The sequence below is a fragment of the Lolium perenne genome, chromosome 5 (assembly GCF_019359855.2).
Source record: "Lolium perenne isolate Kyuss_39 chromosome 5, Kyuss_2.0, whole genome shotgun sequence".
Lineage (NCBI taxonomy): Eukaryota > Viridiplantae > Streptophyta > Magnoliopsida > Poales > Poaceae > Lolium > Lolium perenne.
In genome coordinates this window covers 129,293,990-129,311,262 of record NC_067248.2, presented here as the reverse complement: position 1 = coordinate 129,311,262, position 17,273 = coordinate 129,293,990, and the positions used below count along the sequence as shown (strand labels likewise).

Here is a 17,273-nt window from a genome sequence, read left to right as displayed (position 1 = left end):
TTAAATTGATCCTATGCACAAAGCATGGCTCTTAATTTGAAAGGAGAAGAAAACAAGGAATGGTTACATAAAAAATCTGTCACTACATCCTTTTTCATACCAATTGGCATGAATAGAGTGATCCTAGATCTAATAATTACAGAAGTAAAGACAAGATTTCCAAAATGTACAGAATCTATAGACACATACCAGTAGAAGAAATCGCTGCCATATTTGCATGCTGTCGTCTACAACAGAAAGAATCAATGGTGTTATCTACGAAAGAATACTGGATGGTGGGCAAAGAACAATCACCAGCCAACTGTTAAGGTCTGTTCTGTTCAGTCAATTTTGTGTTCCCCCTTTTGTTAATGGAGTGACTACTGTACATCCTCTGCGAAAGCCCTGAAAATGAAGTCCCGGAACCGCTTGCAGTACTGCTTCGGGTCGACCGCCGATATGGAGTTGGGATCATACTGCATAGATTTGTAGGCATGCTCGAGCTTCTTGCTGATATCGTAGTCCTGCAGGATGTCAATGATCCCGAAGAACAAGATCACATCCTGGAATTCGCCTGTGGGCTCACCAATGAGCTGGGATTCACTTTCAGGATTTCTCACTATGTTCTCCACCCTCGAGTGCATGCAAATCCCTAGTTTATCTGGTGCTTTTCTGCATGAACCATAAGTAATGTTGCCCTCAGAGGTCAATATTTGTCAATATCAAGATGAATGCATGCATGGTTGGCGGTATGATTTGAGCAGGCCTAAACTGAAGAAAGAACAACTGTATGTAAGGCATCTTGTGATACTTCAAAGCTTCTTCAGTAGAATCATGTTTGACTATATTGCATTGATACTCACTCAACGGAGCCATGTGTGCTAGGTTGCTCTCCAGGAAATACATTTAGACTTTTTAGTACTACCTCTGATCCAAATTAGCTGTCGCGGGTTCAATGAACCTACACAGATTTAGGTAACATTTTGCCTAAATCTGTGACAATTAATTTGAATCGAAGGGAGTAGCAAATCACAGTAACCGCAAAAGCATAGTGTAAATACCTTTTCTGTTCATCATCGGTGGCAGTAGTAGGTGTCTCATTGTCAGCATTGCTGCTGTCTGTAGCCAGAAAAAAAAAGACTCAGGCTCATCGCTTCAAATGTGTTTATGAATAGTTCCATAATTGCAAATATTTGAAAGTAGCGTTTTCTCGAAAATATTAGTAAAAGGCATTCATGGGGCAACATATCTTTGCATCGATCTTTGAAGTGAACGCCCACCAAAAGACTGTAATCCATGATCCTCTCCTGCTCCAGCAACTCACAATCTCTGTCGACTTGTCTGGTAAGAAATATAAATCATCAGCATAATGGATGCTTGGGTCTGTTCAAATACAGTTGTGATTCTATTGACATGTTAAGACCTCCCACGGGACAGCTTTAGGTTCACACATCAAAACATGATTTTACAAATATTTATAATGCATGCAAGTACCAGCGTAGGCTAGTAAGCAGATGAGAGGAAACCATAATATGCAATTCGGCAGATGGGAGACGTACTTGCAGAAGTCCTGGAACCAGGATCCTCCTAACCGAAAAATGAAATTGAGATCAAGATCCTTGAGCGTGGTGGTCTCGTCAATTTGATCAAGAGGCTTGTCTGTCATCCGACCAAGCGAAGATCCTTTCAAGTCGAAGCGCCGATGGATTGAGTAGTGAGAGCAGAAGAGATTCCCCATTATAACAAACCGGACCTGAATCACATAGCACCAAAAGCTCAGCCGTCATCTTTGATCTCAATACACTGAATTTCAAGAAAAGCATCCTAACCTTTTTCTGAATAGCCCCTGTGATCTTAACACAGTGCAGACCGAAGAACTTAGTTATAAGAGTATTTTCATGAGCACGGACATGTTTATAATAGGGTTGAAGCATTCTGAGAAGCACCTGTCGATAATCAAAAGCAGACCCCGTATCAGACTTAAACTTCCATGTGTAGGTTAGCTATAAGGTGAAGAAAGGAACCTACCTTAACTTCTGCCTTCTTCATTGTTTTGATCATGTACTTGTCATCATTTGTGAGGTAAAAGAAACTTCCACTTTTACCGGGTGACGATAGTTCCAGGAGTGCATCATCACCACATATCGAGATCATGTAATCTGCAGGGTCGACGTCGAAGAGCTTGCGCAATGTCCTGGATCGAATTACAGAGGAACAAATTAGCCCCATTCAGGAGGCTCAAATAAGCAAGTGAGAGACAAAATGCAGACCTGAAAACCAATGGGCAGTAGTCCTTCCACCGGAAATCACACGATTGGTGAGGCGGCGTATGCTTCGATCCTTCCGGAGGAAATCTTGTCCACACCTTCTCTTTAGGGTCAAATGCTGATGATTTGAGATCCAGTGAGGTAGGTGCTGACTGTCTTCCCACAGCATGCCTGTGCACCAAGAGAAAACCAATGGCAGACAAATTAATAATCAGCAACAAGGAAAAAAATTGATGGAAATGGAAGCAGTGCCAATGGTAGCTAAGAAGAGAAGGAAGAGACCTGATGCCCAGCTGCAAGTTGAGCATGAGCTCGTAGTTCCTGTGCCCCTTGGATATGGTCTCCCCCTGCTTCTTCCCCGGCTTCGCGCGGATGCAGGAGAGCGTCCGTGACCATGCCCTGTCTGCCCGAGTACTAGCATCCTCGCCGCCCTCATCCCCCACAGCGAGACTGTCCAGGTCCGACACGCTGCTCCTCCGGCGCACGCTCGACGCCCTCCCTTGGTCGGCGCTGACCTCCGGCGGCCGCCACACGGGCTTCTGGATCACGGCCTCCACCCCGGGCCACGTCAGTATCTTCTGCCACGGCAGCAGCGACACCGTTTTCCCCTCGCAGACCTCGAGATCCTCGAGCAGCTTGGTGATGGCGTCGCGGGGCTCCCGGGGCACGGGCATCGCCGGGCCGCCGGACGGCGGGTAGTAGACGCCCTTGGCGTGCGTGACGCCGGACTCCTGGCACCAGGTGCCGATGTACATGCCGCCGTCGGCCCACCGGAACGTGCCCTGGCCCTTGGGCTTGCCGTCCTCCCAGGAGCCGTCGTAGCGGTCGCTGTCCGCCCATATGACGGTCCCGCAGCCATGCATCTCGCCGGCCTTCCAGGTGCCGATGTACTCGTGGCCCTGGCGCCAGATGTAGCGGCCGTGGCCGTCCTGCAGGCCGTCGCGCCAGTGGCCGTCGTAGACGTCGCCGTTGGCGTAGGCCTGCGTGCCGCGGCCGTGGCGGAGGTTGTTGGCCCAGAGGCCGGCGAAGGTGTCCCCGAACTCGCCAATGTAGGTGCCCTGGCCGTGCATGTAGCCGCCGGCGAGGTCGCCCTCGTAGGTGGCGCCGGACGGCCAGGAGAACTTGCCGCGGCCGGCCGCGCGGCCGCGGGCCCAGGCGCCCTCGTACATGCTGCCGTCCGTCCAGAGGAACTTGCCCTGGCCGTGCGGGAGGTCCCCGCGCAGGTCGCCCTGGTAGAACTCCCCGCTGGGCAGCAGCTGCTCCGAGTGGCTGGGCTCCCCGAGCTCGGCGTCATCCTCGGCGGCGTTGGCCTCGTCCGCGTCGGCGGCTGCTGGGCCGTCCGTGTCGTCGGCGCTGGAGGAGGCGACGGAGATGGTGCCGGTGGCGGGGTCGACGAGGCCGTCGACGCCGGCGACGGCGGCCGGGAATGCGGCGGCGCCGCGGCGGATGGTGGTGAGCTTGCGGATGCTCGCCTCCCAGAGCCGTCCGGCCGGGGCCGGGATCTGGTTCATCTTCCTCCCCGTGGACGCCATGGCGCGCGGTTGCTTGGTAGCTTAGGTGAGGTTAGGTGTCAACGCGCGGCGCGAGCGCGACCGAGGTCGGTCGATGAGGAGGAGGGAGGTGGAGCGAGGGCGTGCATGGCGATGATGGCCTCGGATTTTTGCATGGCGTTGCGAGTTTTGGGTTGGGAGGGAGGTGGGGCGGAGGCTGGGAGGAGTTGTCGGGGGGGCGCGACATTTGGAGGGACGCAGTCTGCTATGCTCTGCTCTGTGTTTGCTGCCCCTCAAACAATAGGGGGGAGCAGAGCGACACGAGCGGGTAGAAAAAAGGTGCGCGCGCTTCCGCGGCGCAGCTTGTCTAAGGATGTGTTCGGTTCTGGAATCGGAGGGGATGGAACGGAACGGTTCCATTCCGAGGTCACGGGACGGTTCCGACCCCGTGTTCGGTTTAGAGAAAATTGAGGAACGGAACGGTTCCATTTTTTGTTCGGTTGGGGGAATTCGGAGCGGAACGGAATAGCCATAATTATACTTAAACTTTGTCTTTTGTCTCAAAACGGGCTAATTTGACTCAAAACTGGCTAATGGAGGAAAAAGAACATCAAATCGGAAACTGCACGAGCGCTACCGCTGCCTCCTGCGCACGCCACCGCCGTCGCCTGCGCGCGCCGCCGCTCTGCTGCGAGCGCCGCCGCCGCCTCGCGCGCGCCGTCGCCTCCGCACTTTGTGAGCGCCGCCGCTGCGGCTGCGCGCGCCGACGCCGCCTCGCTGCGCGACGCCACCGCCGCCTCCGCGCGCGCGTCGTCGCCTCCGCTTTGTGAGCGCCGCCGGCTGCGGCTGCGCGCGCGCCGACGCCGCCTCCGCTGCGAGCGCCACCGCCGCCGCCACGCTGCGGCGCCGCCGCCGCCTCCACCTGCGAGCGCCGCCGCCGCCACTTGCACGCGCGCCGCCGTCGCCTCCCGTCGCCTACCGCGTGCTAATGAAGGATTAGTTTGGCTGGTTAGCGATCCGTTCCTCGCCGTTCTACCGATTTGGCCGGATGGGTGCATTCCGCATATCTGAGGAATATGCCGTTCCTAGGAACTACTCGGTTCCGTTCCTCCGACCAAACCGAACACAGGAACTTGTCCTAGGCACGGAACGGACCGGTTCCGTTCCACCAAATTCTGGAACCGAACACACCCTAACTTGCTTGTAGCAAGTCACCAAGGAACAGTTCTCTGACTTGCCGTTGGAGCCGTGAGATCAAAATTGAAGGGCCCAGATCACTTGAAACACTGTCCAAGAAGTACTGTACTGGCGCGCTACAGTAACATCCACTGTTCACGGTACTGTTTGCTACTACTGTAGCGATCGTTTTAGACCATCAGATCTTAATCTAACGGTAAGAAATGAGCACAAGTTAGAGGTACTGTGCACCTCTAACTTGTCTATGGCAAGGTAGAGAATCTGGAGCGCCGCTTCTTGGGAACCTCGTCCTGTCGTGCCTACTGCCCCAGTTTTCCTCACGGGGTACATACCATTTTCTGATGAGATTTTCTGATGAGATTTGCTAGTTCCCCCGACGTAAATTGGTGTCCGCGAGCGTTCGTTTACGTGGTACGTGGTGGACATGAGAAAGACCGTTTATGTGGCGCATGGCGGACGTGAGAAAGACCGTTTTTATCCGCGTGTTTATTTGCGCCTGGGGTGCCTCCAGCAGCCGACGTATTTCCGCGTCGGCATGAAATACGAATTTTGAAAACAACAAAATAAAAAATTCAACCAGGTCATAGTCCTTATTACATCCAAATTTTAAAAAGTCTACATGAAAACAAGATGGTATTCCTATAGGTATGGTCTTCATGGTCAGCCAATGCCCACTGATGCTCAATCAGATCTGTTTGCAGCCGTTTGCACACGTTCTTGTCAGTGATTTCTACATTCATATGCAGATAGTTCTTCCAAGATAAAACCACATGGAGTGGCGCAACTAGCTCACCTTGAAACTCCCAGTGGTTCTCATTGCGGCCATCAGGACGCTCGTTCTCAACGATCATGTTGTGCATGATCATACAGCATGTCATCACCCCATGCATGGTCTTCAGCGACCATGTTCTTGCCGGGTGACGGACAATTGCCCACCGAGCTTGAAGCACACCAAATCCGCGCTCCACATCTTTCCTGCAAACATCTTGCATCTTGGCAAACCTCCTCATCTTCTCGGAGTTTAGATTGCGGACAGTCTTCACAGTGTGGCCCAGTTAGGATAGATGCCATCAGCAAGATAATATGACTTGTCATATTCATTTCCATTGATCTCATAGCTCACCCGGGGAGCTTTGCCTTGCATGAGTCGGTTGAAAACGGGTGATCGGTGCAACACATTGATGTCATTGTTGGAACCGGCCATGCCAAAGAATGAATGCAAAATCTATAAATCTTGAGATATGACAGCTTCAAGAATGACAGTACGTCCCTTCGCATGCCCGCTGTACTGATCCTGCCATCCAAATGGACAGTTCTTCCACTTCCAGTGCATGCAATCTATGCTGCCAATCATTCGTGAGAACCCTCTAGAATCGTTGATAGACAACAGCCATCTTGTATCCTCAACAGTTGGCTCCCTACAGTAATGCTATCCGAACACGGCAATCACGCCTCGGCAAAACCGGTACATGGACTCAAGGCAGGTGCTCTCACCCATTCGAAGATACTCATCGAATATATCAGTAGCCATTCCATATGATAGCATGCGAATAGCGGCGGAGCATTTTTGGTAGGAGGTGAAGCCTAGCGCACCTGTTGCATCGGAGAATGACAAAGAACAGCTCCCTTGACATCCTGTACCGGCGCCAGAACATTTTTTTCCTTGAACACCGGATCGGTGAGGTGGAAGTAGTCCTTGTGGAGCTGGAGCTGCCCTTGCACTCTGTTCCACGGCAGGTTTTTTGAGCGGCCCTTGACAGAGCCCCGGTGCACCGGCCCCTCATTTGAAGTGAACTCGTGGATCATGGAGGCCGCAGTAGTTGCCAATGTCTGCGTCGACTGATCGGACTCCTCGTCGGAAAAGGAGTCAACGACCTCGGCGTGGAACTTCTGCAGCATCTGCCACATGTCCATCTGCGTGGGTATGAACTGTGGATCAATGGCCGCGCACAATAGCGCCGAAAACAGGAGAAGAAACCTATCGGCGCAATTGACCGAACAGGTCGTGGGCGGCGCGGAAGGGCGACGCAACCGACAATGTTTGGCCCCAAAACAGCCGGCAGGTTCGCGCCCGAGCCAATCCCGAGTACGATCATGCTCTCCCGCGCGGCGACAACCGAGCCAGACGTTGAGTACCGCGGTGCAGCGGCGGGACAACGGCGGCTGGGGTTGGGGTGGTGGCGTCGCACTAGGGCAGCAAAGAAGGGGAAAAGAAGTAAATTGAAGTGGTCAATTTCGTTGTCCCTGACTTACGGGACTGGGTAGGAAAAGGAGGACGCTCGGCGCGACCGCGCAGCGTCCGCGAAGACGCAAACCTGGCGCATATTTGGGCCAGATTTGCGTCGCCGCGGATGGCCCGATCACTATGTGTCACCCCGCTGCAGGAGGGCCCAGACGCATTTTCGGTCACGACGGACGCAAACGGTCGCCAACGTCCGTTTGCGTCGCGCCGCTGGAGATGCCCTGAGCTAGGAGCTAAGAGCATCTCCACCCATACCCCCTAAATAGGCCGGCAGGATACCAACACTGCATCATCTATTTAAAGGTGTTGTTCCCACATCGATGCCCTCAAAGAGGCTGCCCAGATAGGATTTTTTAAAGACAAACTAAGCATTTTTTTCTTGTAGTTTCATTTTCATGTCATTCAGAATCGAGGAATGAATAATGTTTTAGGGTAAATCCGAGTAAAACATTATGCACTCCTCGATCCTGGATGACATGTGAAACCTGCTTCATCTCTAGCCTACTACCTACTGGCCACCCGGCTCTATGGAGGTGGATGATAGCCTGTTGCTGGGCCGCCTGCTCTCTCCGTTGCTCCTCTGTCGTTGATCCCCCACTGCTCTCTCCGTCACGAACGTCAAGTAGGCGACTCTATCCGCGGCCGCCGCCTCCTGGCGCACTGCTGCTCCAGCTCCTCCCGCCGCCGACGGTGCTCCACCTCCTGCCTCTGTGGCCGCAGCCGCATCTCCGCCAAGCACCGCCGCTCGTAGACTTCATCCTGACGTTGTTGCTCCTCCCGCATCTTCGGTCGCAACGCAAGCTGTTCCCACCCCTTCTGCCGGCACACCTCCCACCGGTGCTGCCGCTCCGCCTCCCGATGACGCCGCCCCGCCTCCAGCAGTTGTCGCTCGTCCGCGGCAAATGCATCTGCGGTCGCCACTAGCGCCGCCTCCTCCCACGCCTCGTACTCTGCGAGTTGCGGGTCCTCCTCCACGACTTCTATGGCTGCCTCTAGCGCCGCCTCCTCCCACACATCGAACATTGTGGGTTTAGATTTTTGCACTACTAAAATGAGAGGCGGGGAAGGAGGGATAATATAGAACGGCGGCGAGGCGAGAAACCTCCCGCGCGATGTCGTGGCGGGAGAGTTTCCCGCCCGGCGTCGTGGCTGGAAATCTCCCGCAAGGTGCCTTGGCGTCACTGACAGGTGGCTCCCACACCCAAATTTTTCATGCCGCGAGGCACCGACACTCCCGATTCGCGCCCTTCGCGAAGGGGCCGGCACGGGGTTGCCGACGCTTCTATTGGGCTCGGAAAATTGCCAACGCTTTTTGGGGCGCTGGTGCGGGCCCATTTTCGATGCCGGCACCCAAAATACTATCAAGATCGCTATCGTAGGCGTCGGTGGAGATGCTCTAGCTTGTGCTTATTGAGATCCTACACCATTTAATTGATCGGTTTTGCTATGTCTGAGTCAACTGAGATTTTCTTAAGTCTAAGTCACTTACAAAAAAAAGTGCTTGAGTTGCACTTTTGTTAAAAAAGTGCGGTTGCACTTTTCTGCCAGAAATGTGCAACTAGACCGAGTTGCACTTTTCTTTGAACTATAGTTGCACTTTTCTGAAGTGACTGACACACCCTTAATTGATTGTGATTAGCGGGCGTTCGGTGGACATGCTCTAAGCTTGTGCTTATTGAGATCCTAAACCATTTAATTGATTGTGATTTCATGAATTGTAAGTTGGGCTGGAACTAAAAAAATTCAATTGCAAGTAGAGTTACAACTGAGATTTTTTTCAGTTGCAAGTGAAGATGCAAGCTAATAAAAAAATTCAGATTTACGTGATATCATCAATTGCAACATAAATTGCAACTGAGATTAGATGACATAGAGAACGAAGTTAGTTAGTCACACACTTTTCTAATTCTCTCCCCTTTCCTAATTCTCTCCCGAACTGCTAACGCGCAAACAGCTGATTTCTTTTCAGTAAGAGCAGAACATCTCAGACATCGAATTTGCTCTGGTACGATGCTTCAGCCTGACAGCAAGCTTGAAGGCTAATTCGACTCATTCAAACTTGTACCAAGCTCCAGCCGAGTCAACGCTACTTGTTCAAGCTTGATTATGTTTTTTTAAGTTTGGTTAGTTGACAGCAGTATCCTACCCAATTCCAAGAGGATGCAAAATAAGCAAAAAAGTGCAAGTAGCTGTAGGCTGCAGCATCAACGTCTGCTCTGGTCTTGGGGACATCGACTGTCGACTCCGTCGATTTCTTCCGTGGAAAAGGCATCGTTTGTTTTTCCCAAGACCAGCTCGTTTGACCTGCGTCTGGGGCTTCGATCTGTCCAAGACGCAAGTGAAGCAACAGGTGCTGTGCAACTTGTGCATACTACCAGGAGCTATAGGACTGAAATAGTACTACCGGGCAAGATTATAAGATATCTATATCCAGATTCCTGTTTTCCCTAGGCTCCTGTGAATCTGATGACCAGAAGCTCATGTTAAAGTACATGGACAAAATAACATGCCTAAATGTAATTTCATTCAAACATCATTACCAGCATGCGGGTTGCGATAAAACCAATAGGTTTTCTGCGTAATCTTCTAGTAAGTGCAAACAAATCCAACCTCTTACCAGTATCCACCACTCTAACAGCCTAACAGAATGACACGGAGTATATATAATGTTTACTGACCCTGAGATTGCAGTGGTACATAAATCATACATGATGATGACATCCCTACTACATCACTACCTCCGTCATTGATAAATGAAGATGAACCTGCTGTGGAGCTCAAGTCCAATGAAGTTTGGATTGGACCAATTACAAGGGCTCGTGCGAAGCTACTTAAACAACAGGTGAACTTGTTTCTAAACGGTACTTTGATTGATGAGAACTTTATACTGCCTAAGTCCTATTACTTATGTATCATCAAGTATCAAGAAGAGACGAGCATCGCACGAGGAGGAGAGGAGCAGCTGGACATGAAGAGGGACGTCAAGATGGACGTGAAGCTGGACATGGAGCTGGATATGAAGATATCTCATGGACGCGCGAGGGAGGAGCGGGAGACATGCGCGAGAGGAGAAGAAGACGTCCAGGCCGGTCCAGCACCCGGTCCGACCGGCCGCCAGACCGGCCAACCCGGTCACTGACCCGGTCGACCGGGCGCCAACCGGACGAGATTTATCGTACCGGATGAAAACCGGAAAACCTCGCAACTATCCGGTTGCCGCCCGGTTGACCGGACCCCAGACCGGCCAACCCGGTTGCCGCCCGGTTGACCGGACCCCAGACCGGCCAACCCGGTTGCCGCCCGATTGACCGGACCCCAGACCGGCCGATCCGGTCCCTGGTCCGGTTGACCGGATTCCAGACCGGATTCGTCCGAGTCTGTCTCGACCAGATCTATTCTGGGTCGGTTATTTTTGTATCTTTTCGACCAGAACTCGTCCCGGACGCCTATATAAGTGCCCAGGACGCCCCCTAGCTGCTTTAGACCACGTTTAAGATAAACCCTAGTTCTTAGTTGTTTGCTCTAGCAAAACTATTGAATCCCTACACCATATTGCTTGATATTGTGTAGATCCTGAAAAAGTCTTGTGTGATCTGCTGTTCCATTGGGAATTAGACGGTTGCAACTTACCGCTTCGTGGTCGGCGGCTACGTGCGCAAGTGTGTGGAGTTGCGAATATCTTGCAGGGTTGAGAGCTGTTGCATTGGCGACAGGGACCAATCGAGAGATCTCGTTGCGTCATACAAGTTATCATCCACTTCCTCGTCGTGTATCTCCGCTGCCATCACCCCGTGATCATCATCACTACCATTGCTTACTGAGAAGACCGGGCCACCCCTTATCATCTTGGTATCAGATTTCCAGTTTTCCTCGGTAAGCCATCCACAATCCACCCCATAGTTGAGTTGTGAGTGTTTCCTATCCAGAAAAAGCTAAAAAAAATTAGGGTTAGGGTTTGCCATAGCTTTAGATTGCACTAATTTCAAGTTTTAGTTGCTTTTCGTAGTTGTTTTTGCGTATCTTTTCTTTCCATCTAGTCTTTTAGGGTTTGAGTTTACTCTACCATCTTGTGTTCCTTTATCTTGTGGTGTCAGTTTTTGTTACTCCGAGTCCACATAGCGTACAGTGTGCTTGTTCCCAACCATAGACACAGCCTTTCGATATAAAGTGACTAGGAACTTCCCCAGAAGAGACTAGTTTTACCGCTCGACAGGCTGCTCGTTAGGTTATCGGTGCTTTGCATATTTCTGTTGGCCGTGTTATTAAGGAGTTGTGTCAGAAAATCAATTTTTTTTTTGAAAAGAACCAAAAAGAGCTACATAGCTGCGTGTGTTATATAAAAGAAAATTCCAAAAAGAAAAGTGAAGTGCTAGTTGACTCAAGTGAAGGCCTAAGTTTACTTTACTGCACCTGTAGTTGAGCAATCTTGTGCCTGTCTCGTTGAGCTTTGCTAGCGTCTCTCGTGTGCATTGCAACCTTTCCCACATATAGTTGCATTGCCCCATTTTATCGCCTTGTGTGAGTATCATTGGTTGTCTACGGTCAGCGCTAGAGCTTGTTATTGGTGCAAATAGGTAGCCTACCTACAGCCCCACATATACCCTGTTTTGTCGTGTGATTTGTTCTTATACCCTTGATATTCGCTTCGCTACATCCGTGCACTAGTTGTTACTACAAGTGGTAAGCGACACTAATTTACTTTGGAACGGTCAGATCTCCTTTTCTTATCAGTTTTGAGTGAGTTGTGAGAGTACCACCATATATTGATTTAGTGCAATAATCTACTAACGATGTCTGCTAGTGATCATAGAATTGTTAACCAGGAAAACAAGAGTGATGCAGATATCATCACATGGAGGGAGTATGAGGCCCTTCGTAATGAGATGCGACGTGAATTCCGCGCTCAGGACGAGGTGCTTAATGGGAAGGTTGATGAGATTTCCCAAAAGCTGGATGCTACTCATGTGACTGTCACTACAATGCAAGATCAAATGACGGATGTACAACGCAATCTTGCTGATTTGCACTTAGCTGTTGAGAATTTGATCGCGCAACAACAACAAGATGATGACGATGATCCTGAGCTTCAAGATGACGCACACAATGCTCGTGATGCGCCTTGTGGTAATCGTCCTCGTGGTTGGGTTCCACTTGGCCGCAATGGTCGTGGACAAGATGAAGAAGATGGTTTGGGTAAGCCCAAATTTACTATACCCAAGTTTGAAGGAGGAGCTGATGTTGAAGAATACCTCACTTGGGAGCTCAAGATTGAGAATTTGTGGAGCTTACATCCACATTATACTGACGATCGGAAGATCAAGCTTGCTTCTTTAGAATTTGATGGCTATGCTTTGCGTTGGTGGGATGCTTTTGTTCGTAACCGTGCAGAGGATCGTGAGCAGCCTATACGCACATGGCGTGCCATGAAGGAGGCGATGACTTCTCGTTTTGTGCCTACAAATTACTTGCGGAATATATATGATAAGCTGACTCTTTTGAGACAAGGTGTGAAGACTGTGGATGAATACTACATGGAGATGGAGATGCTTATGCAGCGTGGCCGTGTCCGTGAGTCTCCTGAGATGACAATGCAGCGTTTCCTCAATGGTTTGAAGTATGACATCAAAGGCATTGTTCGTCACTACAGCTACACCAATATGAATCAATTGTTACATCATGCAAGAGAAGCTGAATCACAGTTGGCTGACGAAGCAAAGATCAAAGGTCGAGCTACAGGAGCTGGGCGTTTCACACCCCGCGCGGCCCCATCTATGGCGCCGGCGCCTTCGACGCGCTCTGCCCCTCCTCCTAGTAAGTCGGTCTCCAATGTGTCTAACACAAAGAAGTCTGAATCTGCTGCAAGTACGAGTTGCTCTAATGTTTCTACTGCGCGTAACCGTGATATGGTTTGTCATACATGTGGTGGCAAGGGTCACTTCAAGAGAGATTGTCCTAACCGCAAAGTCATGGTTATCAATGAGGATAATGAGTACGAGACTGGAGATGATGTTGATCCTAATGCTCCAGAAGATGATGACTATGACACTGATGGTGAAGATGCATATCCGTCTGATGCTCGCACCATTGTTGTGTCGCAGCGTGCTCTTAATGTGTTGCCTAGTGCATCTACTCAGCGCTGCAATTTGTTCCAAACAAAGGCTTTAGTTGGTCCTGACAAGGCTTGCAAGGTCATTATTGATGGCGGGAGTTGCCGCAATTTAGCAAGCAAGGAGTTGTGTACCAAGCTGAAGTTGAAGTATCTACCGCACCCGCATCCATACTATATTCAGTGGTTGAGCGACAATGGTGAGATGAAGGTAAACCACATGGTGCGTGTTGAGTTTGCTATTGGACCGTATAAGGATTGCATTGATTTTGATGTCGTTCCTATGATGGTGTGTCACCTACTATTGGATCGCCTTGGCTATATGACCGTTCTGTGCAACACAATGGTCGTGCCAATACATATCACTTGGAGTTCAAGGGCAAGAAAATCAATTTACAGCCTATGACACCACAGCAAATTGTCAATGAGTCTCGTCAGAAAGTTGAAGTCAATTTGGAGGATGCTTCTTTAGATAGGCGAGAGAATTGTAATGTTGTGAGTGATATAACGAAAAGTGAGAGAGTGAATTCCTTAGTCTCATTAGCCACCAAAGAAGACATGAGAGAATTTAGTGAGGATCCTACAGCCATGCCTCTTGTGCTCTTGTACAGGGGTACGGTTTTGGTTTCTAACGACATGACCCCTCTTCCTCTTGGTGTTTCTAATGTTTTGCAGGAATTTGGCGACGTGTTTCCGGATGAGGTACCCGCAGGACTTCCACCATTGCGAGGTATTGAGCATCAAATCGACTTGATTCCCGGAGCTTCGCTATCCAATCAGGCACCATATAGAACGAACCCCGAAGAGACGAAGGAGATACAGAAGCAAATACAAGCGCTACTCGACAAAGGTTATATCCGCATAAGCCTTAGTCCTTGTGCAGTTCCCGTTATTCTTGTTCTTAAGAAAGATGGTACATGGCGTATGTGCGTAGATTGTAGAGCTATAAACAATATCACTATTCGATATCATCACCCTATTCCCCGTTTAGAGGATATGCTAGATGAATTGAGTGGTGCTGCTGTGTTCTCTAAAATTGATTTGCGTAGTGGTTATCATCAAATTAGGATGAAAGAAGGGGATGAGTGGAAAACTGCCTTTAAAACAAAATTTGGTTTATATGAGTGGTTAGTAATGCCTTTTGGTTTGACCAATGCACCTAGCACTTTCATGAGACTGATGAACCATGTTTTGCGTGAATTTATTGGCAAGTTTGTGGTTGTGTATTTTGATGACATATTAATTTACAGCCGCAATGAATCTGATCATATTATACATATTCAACATGTTTTGCAAGTGTTGCACGATAGTAAACTCTATGGTAATCTTGAGAAGTGCACATTTTGCAAAGATAAGGTCATATTTCTGGGTTATGTTGTCTCTAAGCATGGAGTAGAGGTAGATGTGTCTAAAATTGAAGCTATTCAAAATTGGCCTACTCCCATGAATGTGAGTCAAGTTAGGAGTTTTCATGGTCTAGCTGGGTTTTATCGCCGTTTTGTGCCCAATTTTTCTACTATTGCTGCACCTTTGAATGAATTGACTAAAAAGGGTGTTGCATTTGAGTGGGGCGTTGCTCAAGATCATGCTTTTGATGAACTGAAACGATTGTTAACTTCTGCACCGTTGCTTGCACTTCCTAATTTCAATAAGCAATTTGAGATTGAATGTGATGCTAGTGGTATTGGAATTGGTGGTGTGTTGATGCAAGAGGGTCGCCCAATTGCATATTTTTAAAGAAACTTTCTGGTGCTAAGTTGAACTATCCAATATATGATAAAGAATTGTATGCTTTGATTAGAGTTCTTGAGGTTTGGCAACATTATTTGTGGCCAAAAGAATTTATCATACATTCTGATCATGAAGCTTTGAAATATCTGAAAGCCCAATCTACTTTGCATAGGCGTCTTGCTAAGTGGGTTGAGTTCATTGAGTCTTTTCCGTACATTATTAAACATAAGAAGGGAAAAGATAACATTGTTGCTGATGCTCTATCTAGGAAGAATATGCTATTAACTCAACTTGATGTTAAAATTCCTGGTTTAGAGGTGTTATGTGATTTGTATGCTACTGATCATGATTTTGCTGAACCATATCGCTTATGTGCTCTTGGTAAAGCATGGGAAAAATATCACATCCATGATGGGTTCTTGTTTCGAGCTAACAAACTATGTGTTCCAGAATCGTCTGTGCGTTTGCTCTTATTGCAGGAATCACATGCTGGAGGTATGATGGGTCACTTTGGGCGTGAGAAGACGCTACTCATGCTCGCTGATCACTTTTATTGGCCAAAGATGAGGCGGGATGTGGACAGGTATGTGAAGAGGTGCATTACTTGCAACAAGTCCAAGTCCAAGCTGAAGCCTCACGGTTTGTATACTCCATTACCGGCACCTACTACACCTTGGGAAGATATTAGTGTGGATTTTGTGTTGGATTTGCCGTGTACTAAAAGAGGCCATGATTCTATATTTGTGGTAGTGGATAGATTTTCTAAAATGTCACACTTTATTGCTCGCCACAAAAGCGACGATGCGTCGCATATTGCTAATCTGTTTTTCAGGGAGATTGTTCGACTACATGGAGTCCCGAAGACTATTGTTTCTGATCGTGATGTGAAGTTCATGAGCTACTTCTGGAAGACACTTTGGGGAAAGCTTGGGACAAAGTTGCTGTTCAGTACTACTTGTCATCCCCAAACTGATGGTCAAACTGAGGTGGTGAATCAAACCTTGTCACAACTGTTGAGATCCATGATCAAGAAGAACCTGAAGGACTGGGAAGAGTGTTTGCCGCATGTAGAGTTTGCTTACAACAGGGCGGTACATTCTACCACGGAGCTATGTCCTTTTGAGGTGGTGTATGGTTTTAAACCCATTACTCCACTTGACTTGTTTCCTTTGCCCATACATGAGAGAGTTAATATGGAGGCATCCAAGAGGGCAGATTTTGTGCGAAAGATCCATGTGAAGACTAAAGAGTTGATAGAAAAGAAAGGCAAGAGCAATTAATGCTGCAAGGATGAATAAGAAGCGCAAAGAGATGTTGTTCAAGCCCGGTGATATGGTCTGGGTACATTTTCGCAAGGATAGGTTCCCGAAGCTGCGGAAGTCTAAGTTGAAGCCTCGTGGTGCTGGTCCTTACAAAGTGCTTGCCAAGATCAATGATAATGCATACTCGATAGATCTTCCAGTTGATGAGTTTGGTGTCAGTAATTCTTTCAATGTTGCTGATTTGACACCATATGACGGAGAAGACCTTGGAGCGTCGGGGTCGACGCCTTTTGAAGGGGGGGAGATGATAAAGACATCCCTACTACACCACTACCACCGTCATTGATAAATGAAGATGAACCTGCTGTGGAGCTCAAGTCCAATGAAGTTCGGATTGGACCAATTACAAGGGCTCGTGCGAAGCTACTTAAACAACAGGTGAACTTGTTTCTAAACGGTACTTTGATTGATGAGAACTTTATACTGCCTAAGTCCTATTACTTATGTATCATCAGGTATCAAGAAGAGACGAGCATCGCACGAGGAGGAGAGGAGCAGCTGGACATGAAGAGGGACGTCAAGATGGACGTGAAGCTGGACATGGAGCTGGACATGAAGATATCTCATGGACGCGCGAGGGAGGAGCGGGAGGCATGCGCGAGAGGAGAACAAGACGTCCAGGCCGGTCCAGCACCCGGTCCGACCGGCCGCCAGACCGGCCAACCCGGTCACTGACCCGGTCGATCGGGCGCCCACCGGACGAGATTTATCGTACCGGATGAAAACCGGAAAACCTCGCAACTATCCGGTTGCCGCCCGGTTGACCGGACCCCAGACCGGCCAACCCGGTTGCCGCCCGGTTGACCGGACCCCAGACCGGCCGATCCGGTCCCTGGTCTGGTTGACCGGATTCCAGACCGGATTCGTCCGAGTCTGTCTCGACCAGATCTATTCTGGGTCGGTTATTTTTGTATCTTTTCGACCAGAACTCGTCCCGGA

General features: G+C 49.3%; 1 protein-coding gene across 1 annotated transcript; it reads right to left on the bottom strand.

Annotated features, from left to right (window-relative positions):
• Positions 1-49: 49 nt before the first annotated feature.
• Positions 50-3,966, bottom strand: LOC127321603 (phosphatidylinositol 4-phosphate 5-kinase 6). The gene is made up of 8 exons (XM_071819982.1): positions 2,529-3,966; positions 2,250-2,417; positions 2,008-2,173; positions 1,809-1,925; positions 1,539-1,732; positions 1,225-1,320; positions 1,041-1,094; positions 50-651 (listed from the first exon to the last, which is right to left on the bottom strand). Exons 1-8 carry the CDS (start codon positions 3,776-3,778, stop codon positions 360-362), a joined length of 2,337 nt encoding a protein of 778 aa, XP_071676083.1. The 5' UTR covers positions 3,779-3,966; the 3' UTR covers positions 50-359.
• Positions 3,967-17,273: the final 13,307 nt, after the last annotated feature.